This window comes from Symphalangus syndactylus, chromosome 20 (genome assembly GCF_028878055.3).
Source record: "Symphalangus syndactylus isolate Jambi chromosome 20, NHGRI_mSymSyn1-v2.1_pri, whole genome shotgun sequence".
NCBI classification, from domain to species: domain Eukaryota; kingdom Metazoa; phylum Chordata; class Mammalia; order Primates; family Hylobatidae; genus Symphalangus; species Symphalangus syndactylus.
In genome coordinates, this window is record NC_072442.2 from 43,254,107 (window position 1) to 43,268,281 (window position 14,175).

Below are 14,175 nucleotides of genomic sequence, written 5' to 3' on the forward strand. Positions count from 1 at the left end.
TGGTGTCCAGACTTCCCCCAGAGCCTGGTAAAAGCCCAGGGTGTGGGCGTCCCCAGAGGCGGGGCTCTGCATGATGGGGTTCCAACTTGTCCCACTGAATAACACTCCCACAGGAAGGGTTTGTGTAAATAAGAAACCTTTTTTTTTTTTTGCTTCTCTTCTACAAATAAATTAAGAAACAAACTAGAAAATTGCCCACACCCATTGTAGCCCTTGGGTGTGGGATGTGCCCTGTCCCTGCAGGGCCAAAAGGGTCCATGTTTCCCTCAAATCTCAGAGCAGTCCTGGCCCAGGCTGCAGGCAGGAGGAAAGTCGTGACCTCTTGGCAGGCTCAGTCCTGCAGCTGCCCCAAGCAGCCAGACTGTCCCTGGGGCTCGTCCAGGCCCGGGCGCTGGCTGGGAAGGGATGTGTCTGGCAGGTCTTGGCATGGAGGAGAAGAGTTGCTGCAGGGCCTCTCGGGGGAGGGGTTGGCCAAGTAGGCATTCACCAGCTGCATGATCTCTTCCACCTAAGAGAGGGCAGAGGTCAGTGTGCAACAGGGGCTGCCAGGTTCTCTTCTTTTTCTCATCCTTTCTCCAGGCTCTAGGGCTCCAGCTTCCCCACCAGGGTCCTACGTGCTCTGGCCCTGCAACCTTTCCTTCCTTATCACCACTCTCTCCTTCTTTTTTTTTTCTTTTTGAGATGGAGTCTCGCTGTGTCTCGCTGTGTCCCCCAGGTTGGAGTGCAGTGGCACGATCTCAGCTCACTGCAAGCTCCGCCTCCCGGGTTCTCGCCATTCTCCTGCCTCAGCCTTCCGAGTAGCTGGAACTACAGGCGCCCGCCAACACGCCCGGCTAATTTTTTGTATTTTTAGTAGAAACGGGGTTTCACCGTGTTAGCCAAGATGGTCTCGATCTCCTGACCTCGTGATCTGCCCGTCTTGGCCTCCCAAAGTGCTGGGATTACAGGCATGAACCACTGCGCCCAGCCTCTCTCCTTCATTTCTATGTGCCAGTTATACTTGGTTCTTTCTGCTCTTCTAACATTCTGTTGTTGTTGTTGTTGTTGTTGTTGTTGAGACGGAGTCTTGCTCTGTTGCCAGGCTGAAGTGCCTCGGCTCACTGCAACCTCTGCCTGCCGGGTTCAAGCAATTCTCCTACCTCAGCTTCCCGAGTAGCTGGGACTACAGGTGTGCACCACCACCCCCAGCTAATTTTCATATTTTTAGTAGAGATGGGGTTTCACCATGTTCGTCAGGATGGTCTCGATCTCCTGACCTCGTGATCCGCCCGCCTCGGCCTCCCAAAGTGCTGGGATTACAGGCATGAGCCACTGCACCCGGCTGCCTTGCAATTCTTTCTACCTGGAATGCTGTTCCCCCAGGTCTTCCCTGGCTAGCTTAAATGGCACCCTTTTTGAGAACCCTTCCCTGGCTTCCTGTCACATCACTCTTTCCCTTGTAGCATTTCTCACTGTCTTCATAGCCTGGGATTCCTTGTTTATTGTCTGACTCCACTCTAGTGTAAGCTCCTTCAGCTTGTCTGTGATCACTGCTGGATCCCCAGTGCTTAGAGCTCTACCTGGCCCATGTTTGGTGTTCCATAAATGCTTCCTGACATTCCTTCCCTTCTCCCCTCCTCCCACAACTCCTCTTCTCACTCACCTGGGGGCTCTGCAGGAGGAGCTGGCTCTCTCCTACCCTCAAGGCCAGGGTGTGGGGGCCCATTAGTTGGCAGGCGGCCACATGGCCATAGCTGACACTGTGGATGGGCTCTGTCTCCCCCGGCCGGGAGAGGGACATGGCCTTGGCTCCCAAGCCCAGGCACAGCTTCTGTGGAGCACCCCCACCAGGCTCCTGCAGACAGAGGGGCAGAGTCAGGGTGGAAGGAGGAGCCCAGCGTTATTTTTGGTAGGGGGAGATGGGTGTCTGTGAGCAGGAGTTTCCTGATCCCCCTATGATTCACAGCACGTGTGTGGAGGGGGCTAAGGCTCCAGGGATGTGAGGGCCCAAGGGCTGGTGACTCCTGGGGTTTGAGATGAGTAACTGTTCTGGATGTGGGGAATTACGTGACCCTCCGTGGGACCTGTGGCTCTGGGGCAAAGGTGTGGGGCTTGGGCCGCCAGAGTCCCCTTCTCCCTTCTCCCCCTCACCGTGCTCAGCTCCAGAACGTCATACCGAGCAGCGCCGAACCCCGGACACTGCGCCGCCAGGGCCAGGTAGGCGGCCATGGCCTCAGCTCGGCCCATGCCCCGTAGCCGCTTCCAGCCGCCCAGCACGGCAGCTGCCGTGCCGGCGCCGCCTCCTCCCTCGCGGGCAATGCTTCCCGCAGTGCGGCCGGCCCCGCCGCGCCGGGCCCGCTCCGCCCGCCTCTTGGCCAGGCCCGGGCTCCAGAGCGCCCCGGCCAGCAGGGCAGCGGAAGGGGGCGGCCTGGAGGTCGGGCGGGGCGGGTCTTCGCGCGGCGGGGCCGGGGGCGGGAGCAGGCGGTCCAGGCGGGGCAGGGGCACCCGCGGAGAGAAGTCCCGGTGCAGGCTCTGCAGGCGCAGCGCCGCCAGGGCGCGCAGCGTGTCGTCGGGTGGGGGCGGCCGGCCCCGCAGCAGCAGAGCGTGAGCCTGCAGGGGAGGCACCTGGCGTCAGGGCACGAGCGGCGGCGGAACCGTCGCGAAAACGCCTCGCGGAATCTGAGGAGTTTTAGGTTCCAGTCACGCCTTCCGCGGGGCTGCCATAGTGATGAAATGAGACGGCCCAGAAAACCAGGGGTTCAGGTTTGGGGGTCTGTTTGGAGGCGTGAACGCCGGAGAGCCTCACCTGCTCAAAGAGGAAAGGCAGTTCGTGACCGTCTGGGGACAGCCCCTCAGGGTGCAGAGGTCCGTGAAGACGCAGACATAGTCTCCACCCGGAGTCAGGCGAGTCCTCCAACCCAGCTTCCTCCGCGGCCAAGCTGCAGAAGAGGAGCGGACGAAGCGCTAGGGAGAAGCCGGACCCCTACGGCGAGGGCAGCTTGGGGTGGGGGCGGGGCCATATGTTTGGGGCGGGGCCTGGGCGGAGCCGACGGCGGAGGTGATGCTGCAGTCGGACTGCAAACCTGCGGCAGGCAGGTCCATCTGTAAACCAGAGGATACCACAGCGCAGGGCCAGGGACAAGCGCTGGATAATGTCCGCTTAGAGACTGACCTCAGCTGAGAAGTGGGTGGGCTAATAGAGAGCAGGGCTGGGGCTGGACATTTACTTCTCAAACCTGGTGAGCACGTCGGCCACGAGGGTCCCCCCAGCCAGGGCTCGCTCCTGGGCGCCTCGCTGCTCGTACAGCGCGAATGCGTTGCGGCTCCGGGCCAAGCCCAGCCGCCCCACCAGCTCTCGAGCCACCTAGAAGAGGAGGGTGAGGGGAAAGTTAGACCACTCAGGGTTCTTGCCAGGATGCTGGGAGGGGTTGATTCAATTGGAAGGGGTCTCTTAGTCCTGTCACCACCACTCCCTCCCTTACCAAAATAATCTGAGACTCGGGGCAAACCTAGGGTCCAGGAAGCGGGAGAGACAGGCGTGAGAAGCTGGCAGGGAGGGATGGAGGTCATGGGGCCTTTCTCTGGCCTCACCTCCCCCGCCGTGGTGTGGGAGTCGATGGCCACAGCACAGGCACCAGCCCCCGGACAGTGCACGGTACACAGCAGCTCCTGCCGTTGGCTCAACGCGGAAATCTCCGCCAGCGAGGGCACCAGCTCTCGGCCGCGCGTCCGGCCCAGCGCTTTCCGGATGAAGCGCGCATATTCCGCAAGTTCCGAGTCCGGGAGTGCCTGCTCGGTCCTGGGTTAGGAGGAACCAGGGATCAATACTCCAAGGGCTTTCCTTCTCCCCCTCCCTCTTGCCTTCTTCTCTTACAGTTTATTTTATCTAGCCGATTTCCTCCCCGCCCCAACTCAAGTTCTTTGAAGGGTCTTCTAAATCTGTCCCCAGTGCTTTGCATAGAGCTGAATTACTTTTCAAGTCCCCTGGCAGCTTTCTCCCAACTGCCCCCACCACTTTCGAAAGTCTTCGTGATCTTCCTTCGGCCTGAAATCGAAATCCAGCTACTTTACTACATTTTCCTACGCCCTGGCGCTGGCCTGCATCAGCTGGAGGAAAAGTAGCCTTTTCATAATTCCTCAGCCCAAGGGGGGCGTTTTATTGTAATACATCCGCTCACAACTGAGGATCTTGTATTTCCCACAAAGGCACTGTATGTATTACTAGGTTCTTTACCTACCAAGTCTTTTGCAAAAGACCATTCTCTCCCAGCCCGGTAGCTCCTCGCCTAGGCCGTAACCCCCGCCCCGCCCCTCTCACCTCTCCAAGTGCCCCAGGAGGTGCCCCCGCACAGCTCCCCCAGGTCGGAAGGTGCAGCTCATGCAGGTGAGGAGTTGCCAGTACCGCAGGGCCGCAGGGTCTTGGGTAGCCGGGAGCCCGGGGGGGCCTGCAGGGCCGGAGGTCTGCTTAGCCAGCTGCAGGAAGAGTTCATCCCGGAGCGCGGGCAAGTCCCGGCAGGTTTGGAGCACACCCTGCATCAAGGGCCCAGGGCGCCGCGCCCCCTCCAGCGCCTGCAGCGCCAAGAACAGCCGCACCGCCTCCTCGCGCAGGGGTGCATAGCCCGGACCTGTGGGAGGGTGGGGGCGGAGGGACGGTTTGGAGAGGGGACACAGAGCTGCGCCCTGGGAGGAAGGCATGAACCAGGGGAAGGTCAGAGGGAATATAAGGGGATAGGGTGGCAGGGAGGGGAGGGTACGAACGACAGGAAGAGTGAAGGGAAAGCAGTGGTCCCACGGAGCCAGACTCTCAACCTCTGCCTCCCGGGAATCCCCTTCCCAATCCCACTAAGCCTGGATTTGGACTTAGGGAGAGGGACGGCCGGGAAGGGCTGTAGATTCACACCCCAGATGCTGTAACTCCATACTGAGGCTCACCACCATAGTCAGAAAACAGGCTGGACTAGGAGTCAGAAAACCGGGGTTCCTCTCCTAGCACCCTTTAATCCTCTAACTTTAGGACCTGGGCCAGTTACTACAGCGTTTAGGGAGAAGTACAGTTGGATGAGGCCAGCACGTTCTACAAAAGTGGTAGCTTTTCTACCACTTGTAAAGGTAATATGGCATGGTCTCAAGAGGATAATGAAAAAATAGGAGAGTGTACAAACTCCTGAAGGAACATCAGTAGTCAGAATGAGACCCATAGAGAAGGTGGCCAAAGGGGGCCCTTTTGTGTATGCTGGCTTCCTCCCCTCCACCCTGGCCAGCTTCCAGTTTCACCTTCATCCTTCAAAAAGTGGGGAGCTGGCAGGTCTCTGAAGGATGCTTAGATCCCTGCCAGTTAAGGGATTCAGATTCTTACCTCTGAACCACGCCATCCCATCAAGGGGACTTGGGCCATGGGACCACTCACCTGGGGCGCTGACTCCATAGGGCAGGGGCAGGAGCGGGGCGTACAAGGCTCCACTAGTGTGTCTCAGAATCGGGTTCCTCAGGTAAATGAGGGCAACGGCCTCTGGGTCCCCGCAACTTTCCTAGGGGGCCAGGGAGAGAGGGTCACCTTGATGGGGAAGGGAGTTCCTCACGAGCCCAGAAAGCTTTGGGGTCCACCACTCTCCTGGCTCTCCCTGGTGTGTACCTGTATGTCCCTGAGCAGTAGCTGGGTGGGGGTCTCCAGGGGTGCCTTGGAGGCGATCACTTCCCGCAATGCCACCCCCCAGCGCTCAGCCTCTGCCTGGCGTGGGGAGCAGAGGCGGACACTGTGTTTCCGACCAGACACAGTCACTGACCACAGACCTGGGGAAAAGAGAGGCCGGGGAGGGCCATTAGGGTCTGCCGGGGCCCCTGCCCAGGAAGGTAGGAGAGTCCCCAAGAGGTCTCACCTGTCTCCTTACGCCTGCGCTCTGGGCCGGTCACCGAGCACAGGCTGGTGAGCACGAGGCTCCCGAGACGCCGCGCCCCTTTCCCGCTGCTGCTGAACTGATCCAGGGAGTCCCGCGTGAGCACAAACCAGGCTCGGCGCGGGGGCAGCCAGGGCCGCGCCCCTCCTCCGCGGGGCTCCCGGTACAGCCAACCTGGGGGCCGGAGAGGGAGGGAAGGGACATCAGTAGGAGACATTAATCCCTAGGGGATTGGGATTGGGGGCCTCCAGAGTGCGCTGAGGGGGGTCTCTACCTTTCACAACGATGTCCGGGTCGTCCTCCGGCAGCCCTTTCTCCGGGATGAGGCTCCAAGTCTCCTCCCAGCTCTGCAGCCTGGGCCAGAGGGGAGGGAGGGTTGGGCCTCCACTCTGCCTCTAGGGGGCTCCTCTGTAGGGGCTCCCCAGACCGCAAGGGTGTCTGCTCCCAAGCTGGGCACCCCTCCCCCAGGCTGTGGGAACCGCTGGGCCATTCTGACCTGGAACCAGAAATAGCCCCGACCCCCCTCTTTCTCCCCGCGCCCCCAGCCGGACCGCCCCCCGGGACCCCAGCCAAACCACAGCGTCCGGCGTAGGGCCTCTCCCTTATTGCACAACCGCTAGGGGAGACAGAGAGGATGGAGGTCCCGGGAACATGCTGGGGTCTCCAGACTATGGGACATAGGGGCGTAGCTCACCTGTTGGAGACAGGCCCGCTCCTCACTGGCTGAGTCAGCGTCACTTCCAGGGGACCCTGGGGAGACAGGCGGGGAAGCCCTCAGGGTCAGAGCCCTTCCTGCGCAAGGTTCGTGCCTTCTGCCCTCAGGACAGGGCTGCTCAGGGGATTGAGGAAGGAGTCACAGAGTGGGGTCGTGACTGGGGTGGAGCACGCTGGAGCCGCTGGGCTCGCCCCTCCCGCCGGTCTCAACAGGACAAGCTCTCCAGAACAGCAGGAGCTAAGGAGCCAAGGCTCCTCTCAGTTACCCTTTGAAGATACAATCAAGGGTAGGGTAGGGTGGAAAGAGCACTGGGCAGAGAGTCAGGAGACCTGGGTTCCAATTCCCGCCCCACCACTAACTCACTGTGGAACCTTGGGCAAGTCTCTTCCCGTCTCCGGGCCTTAGTTTCCCCATCTTTGAAACAGGAGAGGTGAGCTCTTTCTGCCAGGCTCCAAGGCACCCTCTCCTCCTCATTTTCCCTTCTTCCACACTGCCTCCCTGGCCAAGGCAGGACAGGTGGTAGGCACAGAGGTGAATGAAGGGCAGAGGGACCCTTTCAGTATAGGGCTTTCTCCAAAAGCGTCTTACATTCTCCCATAGACACTCCTGAGACTCAACGGTGAGCAGAGACCCTGCCCCTTTGCTGGGGCTTAGGAAGGCCGGCCAGACTGAGGAATGGCACACCCTCTGGAGGCAGGTGTAGTTCAGGGTTTTGCCCTCCCCCTCCCCCTCCTCCTCCCTTCCCCCTGTCCTGGAACTTCAACTGTAGACTGGGGTCTGACAGAGGCCACAAACCCAACCCGGAGGCCAGTCAGGCAGGAACCGTGCCATCCTCATATTGCTCCCAGACTGCTAAAGCCAAGAGGGGGAGGTGGGGGAGGGGACCAGGGACACCTGTCCCCGGGCTCTGGGAAGGGGGGAGTTGAGGTGGAGCATGAGGGAGGCAATGGCTTGGTAAAGCCGACCCTGCCCAAGCTGGAAGCTTGGGGATGCCTGGGTCCTGCGCCCTTCTTACGTGAACCTCCACCTATTTTCTGGAAGGTCTGAGTGGGGCTGTCAGCCACACCACATGTGGCAGGTACTGACCACCCTCTTAGGCTAACTCCCCTAATCGCAGTGCCCTGCTTCCCTCCCCCCCCTCTATATTTATCCACTCTCCGCCTCCGCCAGGTGCTGGCGCCGGCCCCGGCGGCGCAGCCCGCCCCACCCGGGCACCGAGCCACTGGGCCTGCTGGGGACCCCTGCGCGGGGGATGGGAGCCTGACCCGGGCCACAGCACACGGGAGTCTGGCCGCCAGTGTGCAGGGGGGATGCGGGAGGAGACGTCAAGGGATGGAGGTCTCCCACACCAATGATGCCTCTATTTCCCCACGGGGAGATTCGACAAAACCAGTCAGCAGCCCAGTGTCCCTCACCATCCATCCCCTCAGGGGTTTCCCAGGAGCCTCACCGGGGAAAGCCGAGAGTTCTGTCCTGAGTGGCAGGGTAATGAGGAGGGGTCCTCAAAGAGCCCCCACCTCCCTCTCCGTGGGGTCCCCTCCACAGACCCCAATCCTGGGATGACTTCTCTCCCTCGTCCAGGTCTCCGCAGCGGGAGCTCTCGCATCTGGCCTCCGCGCTTGCGAACTGGGAGCGGAGGGGGACCCAGGCGTTCGAGCCGCCCAGCCGGCCTCGCCACATTCCTCGGCGCTGGCGGAGGCGGAAGGAGACGGGATGGGACGCGGGCCCAGCGGGGAAGGGAGAGGCAGGGCCAGGTCGGGCCACGCGTGACACCTCCCCTGCCTCAGGGCCCCCAGCAGGTGGACAGCGCCCAGCCTGCAGCGGGAGGCCCACAGGCACATCCCGAGTAGGGCTGCTGCTCCGAGAGCTCCCGGGGGCTTTGGCCCCCAGGCAAAAAACTCTCCCTTGTCCCTAGTTCGCCAAGCGCGCAGCGTGTGGCTGGAGGCTGGAGCGGATCAGCGTGACGGCCGGTTACAGCGAGAGTGATTGAGACGAGGCTCCGAACCCCCGGGACTTACCCTCCCGCCGCCCGCTGGACTCGGGGTCCGCAGCTCAAAGGTTTCCTCGTCCTCGTCCTCGTCCCCGTCCCCGCTAAGCTCGCCGTCCCCGTAGTCCCGGTGCAGAAGAGTGAAGCCTCGACGGCAGCAGAGAAGCCACCACAGTCCCCCGGGGAGAGGCATCCGGGCGAGGAGCTGGGGATGGGGGCGCGGGCAGCCGCGGCCGAGCAGCAGGGGGTCGGAGGAACTGGCGGGGCTCCGACCCGGGCAGGGGAAAGATGAGGTGGGAGGAGCAGAAGGGAGAAAAGGACAGGGAGGAGGCAGTGTCCTGGGCTGGGGTGCAAGGGGACGCTAGCCAGACGCTGAGGGGGGCTCAGTGTTTGGGCCCCCGGATGGGGGAGGGGGAAAAGCGTCCAGGGCCCCGGGAGAGGAGGGAGCAATGTCCGGAGCTGGGAAGTAGTGTCCGTTGGAGTGTCCAGCCCTGTGGGGGGCAGTGTCCGGTGCAGCGTCCGAGGTGGGCAGTTGTCCAAGCTGCAGGGAGGGTCGTGTCCGGTAGGGCGTCCGTTGGCCGGGGCCCGGGCCGCGCGCGCTGCGCTCCCTGCAGCCCCGGGACTGGCACGCTGGGGGCGCGAGCACAGAGCTGGGACCCCGCCCCCCAGGCCCCCTCCCTCCCGGGGGCCCCCCCTCTCTCTTCTTTCTCTCCTCCCTTCTTTACTAGGCAGGGTCCAGGTTTCGTCACAGCCTCCTCTGTCCAATCCCTGAGCCTGGCGCCGGGCGCGGCTACCAATCAGACGGCTGAAACCGCGTTGGGTTGCATCATGTGCCCCTGGCTTGGTGACAGCGGGGAGGGGCGGGGAAACAGGGAGGGAGGGGACGAGGCTATGTTAGCCACGCCCCAGTCTCTGAGGTCGGACGCGGGGTGCTAGTGACGTCACGGAAGCCCGCCTTCAGGCCCTTGTTTTAACTCTTGGCTCACCAACCAACAAATTAAAAACACTGTTGAGGAGCTTTGGCACAGGACAGAGGAAAACCCAACTGCCTCTCTCTGAACCCCTGTGTCGTCTCAGGGTCCCTGAGAAAGGGAAACGCCTTGGCTACTAAGAGTATGTCCAGACCTGCGAGGACACAGCTCTGGAGGTGGCCCTCCACGTCTGGGGAGAAGGAGTCCGGTTTCTCGAGTTTCTCGGTCTGATTCAGCTCTCCCCCATCCTTTTTTTTTTTTCTTCCAGACAGGGTCTCGCTGTCTTGCCCAGGCTGGGGTGCGGTGGAGCCATTATAGCTTACTACAGCCTCGAACTCCTGGGCTCAAGGGATCCTCCCACCTCAGCCTCTCCAGGAGCTGGGACTACAGGCGCACACCACCATGCCTGGCTAATTTTTAAAATTTATTTTTTGTAGAAATGAAGTCTCACTATGTTGCCCAGGCTGGTCTCGAACTCCTGGGCTCAAGCGATCCTCCCAGCCTGGCTTCCCAAAGTGCTGGGATTACAGGTATGAGCCACTGCACTCGGCCTCACCTCCTTTTTGAGGTGAAGGAGTTGAGGCAGGCACTCTGGGAAGGTGCAGACCTAGGCCGGAAATAAAATCGAATATAGAGCTCACAGCTCACCGAACTCAGCTGGGAAGAGTGGCTTGGGATTCTAAGGAATTCTGTGGTCTCCGAATAGAGTGGAGGCCTCTTAGGGCTAATATCCTGCGGTTCTGTATAGGAAGGGGTTAACTCAGGCGCTAGGCGGCCGGGGCGGGGCCGCGGCCTCCGCGGGCGCGCGCGCGCGTTGCTGACTCAGCGGCGATTCCCGAGATCTCGGATGGAGGGTTCCAGGTCGGTCCCCAGTGGCTGGCGTGCGGGACCCTTTGAGGATCGGCGCCGTCTCCGGACCTTCCCTGGATCCTGGCCCCTAGAGGCCGTGGGGGACTCCTTTTCGCCGCTGCTGCCGGAGGCTCTGTGGACTGCTAGCCTGGGCCGGGCTGGGCTGGGCGGGGAGGGGCGGGGCAGGGCAGGGCGGGACGGGCGGGGCCGTCAGGCCAGCACCTCCCTTGAGACCTTCTCGCCACGCCCCGCCCTTCTCGACCCTAGACTCCAGGCTGGAGCAGTGGGGACAGCTTTGCTGACCGATATTAAACCGCGAGAACTGTCGCACGTGAACACCATCCTGCCCGTTGTGATTGTGTAAAACAAAGACCAGGAATCAATGCGAGCGTGTCTAGGAGGCCATCTCGGCCGTGGCCTCTCTCCAGATGAGAGTGGCCTGTACTGAGAGATTACCTAGGAATGGAGATACCACAACCATCTTCCCGGTCTGGATCCCAGGCCCTTGCCTGCAGAGAAGTTTTTTCCCATATCCAACCTCTCTCCGGCCAGCTCAGTGCATTTCCTCTGACCCAGTCCCCAGAGAAGATGGAGTACAGCAAATATCCCTCACCCCCACCACACCCATGATAACTACTCTGGAAATTTTCAGATTGCAATCCCTCCTAGGTTTTTCTTCAAGGTGAAAAACTTCAACTCAACTTTTACAATTAACTTTTTCATTTTTTCTTTCCATCACAGACACTAGGAAGGGATCGTAAAGTGGTAATGTAATCCAAACGCCCACCAAAAACGGGAATCCCCTGCCCCTCCCCCTCCCCCCACACCACGCAAAGGCCCACAGCGTCCCCGACAGTTTGAACATTCCAATAGCGGGAACTCAGTATTTGCTAAGGCAGCCATTACTGGAGAGCGCTCTGGTTGTTAGAAAGCTCTTCCTTACAGTATTGCAAGAGGAACCCCCACCCCTCCTTGCCTGGCAGCTTTCCCACCTCACCTCTGTTGGCTGAGGCCAGGTGACGGTGGAGCGGGTGTCAGTGGCTAGAGCCTTAGTAGACTCAGCAGCCCCCCACCCCCACCCAGGCCCTCAGCGTCTTCCACTCAGAAAGCCAAGCGCAGGGCGGGGGGGCGGGGGCGGGGTGTTAACCCACCGGTTCCGCCCTGCCACAAATCACTTCCAAGTCGGTGACTCAAAAATAGTAACAGTTGTTGGGTTGCATCTCATTTCCATGTTATCAATTTAATGTGGCAAGGCACAGAGGTAGTCCCTTTAGGTCCCTGCCTCTTTCTCAGTGTTCCCCCACCTACTCCCCTTTCCCACGACCCTCAGCCTGCCCCCTCCTCTAGATTCGCAGCCCTAGTTGTCCCAGGAGAGACTGTGGGTCTCCGTGGGAGCTGAACAGGAAGAAAGGCGGGGCCGGCGGGGGCAGCCGCGGCGGGGTTGAGGCCCTGAGGGGCAGCCCGCACCCCGTAGCAGCCTCCGCAGGTCCTGGCGGAAGCGCAGGCCCAGGAAGGCGTAGAGCACGGGATTGAGGCCGCAGCGGGCGAGGGCCAAGCCGCTGGTCACCAGCAGTGCGACATCCTTGCGTTTGCTGGCAAGGCAGCTCCGCTCGCGCGCAGCCAGTAGATCGGCCGTATCCAGCAGCAGGGCGAGGCTGTAGGGCAGCTGCAGCACCACGAAGGCCGCCACCAGAGCCACCACGACGCGCAGCGCACGCTGGCGCTCGGGCCCCCTGGCGGCCAGCAGCGTGCGGCCCAGAAGCGCGTAGCAGGCTACCATGACGCCCAGCGGCAGCGCGAAGCCCAGGGCCACCTGCGCCACGGCGCTCGCCCCCTTCACCGTCTGCGTGAGGCCCTCGGGGAAGATGAGGCGACAGCGTCGTTGGCCTTCCCGCTGCCCATCCCGGCTGTAGAGGAGCGCAGGCAGCGCCAGGAGCAGCGACAGCAGCCACACGATGACGGAGACCAGGTGTGCGCGGCCAGGAGTGGAGGGCCGCGGCCCGGCTGGGAGCGCTCGCGCGATGGCCACGTAGCGGTCGGCGCTGATACAGGCCAGGAAGAGGAAGCCGGCGTGGAAGGAGGCCGAGTAGAGGCCAGAGATGGTGCGGCAGGTGGCACTTCCCAGACTCCAGCCCTGAAGAGCCCCTGCTGCCGCGAAGGGCAGAGTCAGGGCCAGCAAGAGGTCGGCCAGGGCCAGCTGGAGCAGGTGGGCAGAGGTGGGCGAACGCGCTGCGCGTCGGGCTGCCAGGTGGGTGGCCAGGACCAGGCCATTGCCGGCCAGACCCAGCGCAGCCACGGTCAGGGAGACACTGGGTTGGAAGGCCCGGCTGAAGGCCTGGACATCGGCCTTGTAGCAAAGCTCCGGTAGCGGCTCAGCCGAGTATGCGTCCTCTTCATCCCCAGAGTAATGGCCCCAGGAAACCTGGGAGGGTCAAATGAGAGGCGGGATCTTACGAGACAGATCTGACCACACAACTCCCCTGCCCACACTTGCCTTCCAAGCCGAGAGCTCCTGTGTGGCCGGATGTAACAGTACACAGGGAGACATAAGCTCTTCTCCAGACTCTTCCTAGCACACCTTCAGCAGGCCTTGGCTTCCCTTGCACCCCTCCTACCTCTGCTTCCAGCTTCCTGGGTGACCTTGAGCAAGCCACTTGCTCTTTCTAGACCTCAGTTACCTAACCTGTAATGTTGAGATTATAAATCCTGACCAGCCCACCTCTCAAGGTTTGCTGTGAGGATGGCAATATGGAAAATAATGGATGGGGAGAACCTGTATTCTCCAAAGGACATAATACAAAGTTTGTATTATTATTATTATTTATTATTATTATTATTTTTGGAGACAGAGCCTTGCTCTGTCGCCCAGGCTGGAGTGCAGTGGCAGGATCTCGGCTCACTGCAACTTCCGCCTCCGGGTTCAAGCGATTCTCCTGCCTCAGCCTCCCGAGTAGCTGGGACTACAGGCGCCCACCACCGCGCCCAGCTAATTTTTGTATTTTTAGTAGAGATGGGGTTTCACCATGTTGGCCAGGCTGGTCTCGAACTCCTGTCCTCAGGTGATCCGCCCACCTTGGCCTCCCAAAGTGCTGGGATTACAGGCGTGAGCTATTGCGCCCAGCCCAAAGTTTGTATTATTAATAAATCCTAGAGCTTCAGTTCCCTTTGCAGCGCCCTCTCCTGGAAGGATGCCCATATGCAGGCTTTGCCTCAGACCTGAGCCCTGGACTCCAACCTCGGTCTGGAGCGGGTTTCTGTTTCTCTTCTTTCCCTTCCCTACCCACCTTCCCTGTACCTCCAATACCAGCACACTGAACCACTCATGCCAAGGGGGTCTCCAGCGTTGGGACTCAGGTTTTCAGGGCCCAGGTGGGACCCTGGACCTCTAGGTTCAACCTGCCTTTCCCCTCAGCCCTAGTCCCTGTCCCACAACCCCAGCCTCACACCACCAGCCCATTTATCTGGAGGACCCTTAGTCTGAGATAGCGCCAAGAATCCCGATAGGATGGCAGAGGCCTATTGCCAGGTGGGGAATCCCATTCCTTCCCTGTTTCCTCCCTCTCTGTAACCCTTCTCCCCCTCCCTGCCCCCACTCCCACCTGCTCTGTGGCCTCCGTCCCCATCTCTGGCTACACAGGTTTCTGAGGTATAGCCACACGGGGTAGAAGTTAAACTACTAGCGGGACAGGAAGGAAGAGGCGGGGAGAGGGGCCGAGAGAGAGGTGGGGATTAGGGTCTACGGGGTCACTTTCCCATTCCACCTCCTCCAAAAGACTTTAC

At 60.9% G+C, this 14,175-nt stretch overlaps 2 protein-coding genes across 13 annotated transcripts; both read right to left on the reverse strand.

Annotated features, from left to right (window-relative positions):
* Positions 1–119: 119 nt before the first annotated feature.
* PLEKHH3 (pleckstrin homology, MyTH4 and FERM domain containing H3) lies at positions 120–8,779 on the reverse strand. 11 transcript variants are annotated; one of them, XM_063629002.1, is made up of 15 exons: positions 8,607–8,687; positions 8,039–8,277; positions 6,952–7,086; positions 6,568–6,623; positions 6,148–6,227; positions 5,856–6,047; positions 5,612–5,769; positions 5,387–5,507; positions 4,298–4,604; positions 3,571–3,778; positions 3,207–3,343; positions 2,786–2,918; positions 2,131–2,589; positions 1,643–1,834; positions 519–1,113 (listed from the first exon to the last, which is right to left on the reverse strand). In XM_063629002.1, exons 2-15 carry the CDS (start codon positions 8,192–8,194, stop codon positions 850–852), a joined length of 2,598 nt encoding a protein of 865 aa, XP_063485072.1. In that variant the 5' UTR covers positions 8,195–8,277; positions 8,607–8,687; the 3' UTR covers positions 519–849. The 11 variants fall into 11 exon arrangements, 8 of the variants coding, with proteins under 8 accessions (XP_055112660.2, XP_055112666.2, XP_055112663.2 ...); XM_055256685.2 differs by lacking the exons at positions 519–1,113; positions 8,039–8,277 and adding an exon at positions 120–508 and having other exon boundaries at positions 8,607–8,779; XM_063629003.1 differs by lacking the exon at positions 8,039–8,277 and having other exon boundaries at positions 3,216–3,343; positions 8,607–8,779.
* Positions 8,780–11,601: 2,822 nt separating this feature from the next.
* CCR10 (C-C motif chemokine receptor 10) lies at positions 11,602–14,159 on the reverse strand. Of its 2 annotated transcripts, none has more exons than XM_055256709.2 (2): positions 13,995–14,159; positions 11,602–12,817 (listed from the first exon to the last, which is right to left on the reverse strand). In XM_055256709.2, the coding sequence occupies exons 1-2, from the start codon at positions 14,016–14,018 to the stop codon at positions 11,753–11,755; spliced, it is 1,089 nt and encodes a 362-aa protein (XP_055112684.1). In that variant the 5' UTR covers positions 14,019–14,159; the 3' UTR covers positions 11,602–11,752. The 2 variants fall into 2 exon arrangements, with proteins under 2 accessions (XP_055112684.1, XP_063485111.1); XM_063629041.1 differs by lacking the exon at positions 13,995–14,159 and adding an exon at positions 13,418–13,962.
* Positions 14,160–14,175: the final 16 nt, after the last annotated feature.

Coding starts and splice junctions, on each gene's coding strand:
- PLEKHH3 (XM_063629001.1), bottom strand. CDS start 8,768: ATGCCTCTCCCCGGGGGACTGTGGTGGCTTCTCTGCTGCCGTCGAGGC. Junction 5,508..5,611: donor TACTGCTCAGGGACATACAG/GTACACACCAGG, acceptor CTGGCCCCCTAG/GAAAGTTGCGGGGACCCAGA. Junction 2,919..3,206: donor GTGCTCACCAGGTTTGAGAA/GTAAATGTCCAG, acceptor CCTCTTCTGCAG/CTTGGCCGCGGAGGAAGCTG.
- CCR10 (XM_055256709.2), bottom strand. CDS start 14,018: ATGGGGACGGAGGCCACAGAGCAG. Junction 12,818..13,994: donor GGACGGAGGCCACAGAGCAG/GTGGGAGTGGGG, acceptor TGACCCTCCCAG/GTTTCCTGGGGCCATTACTC.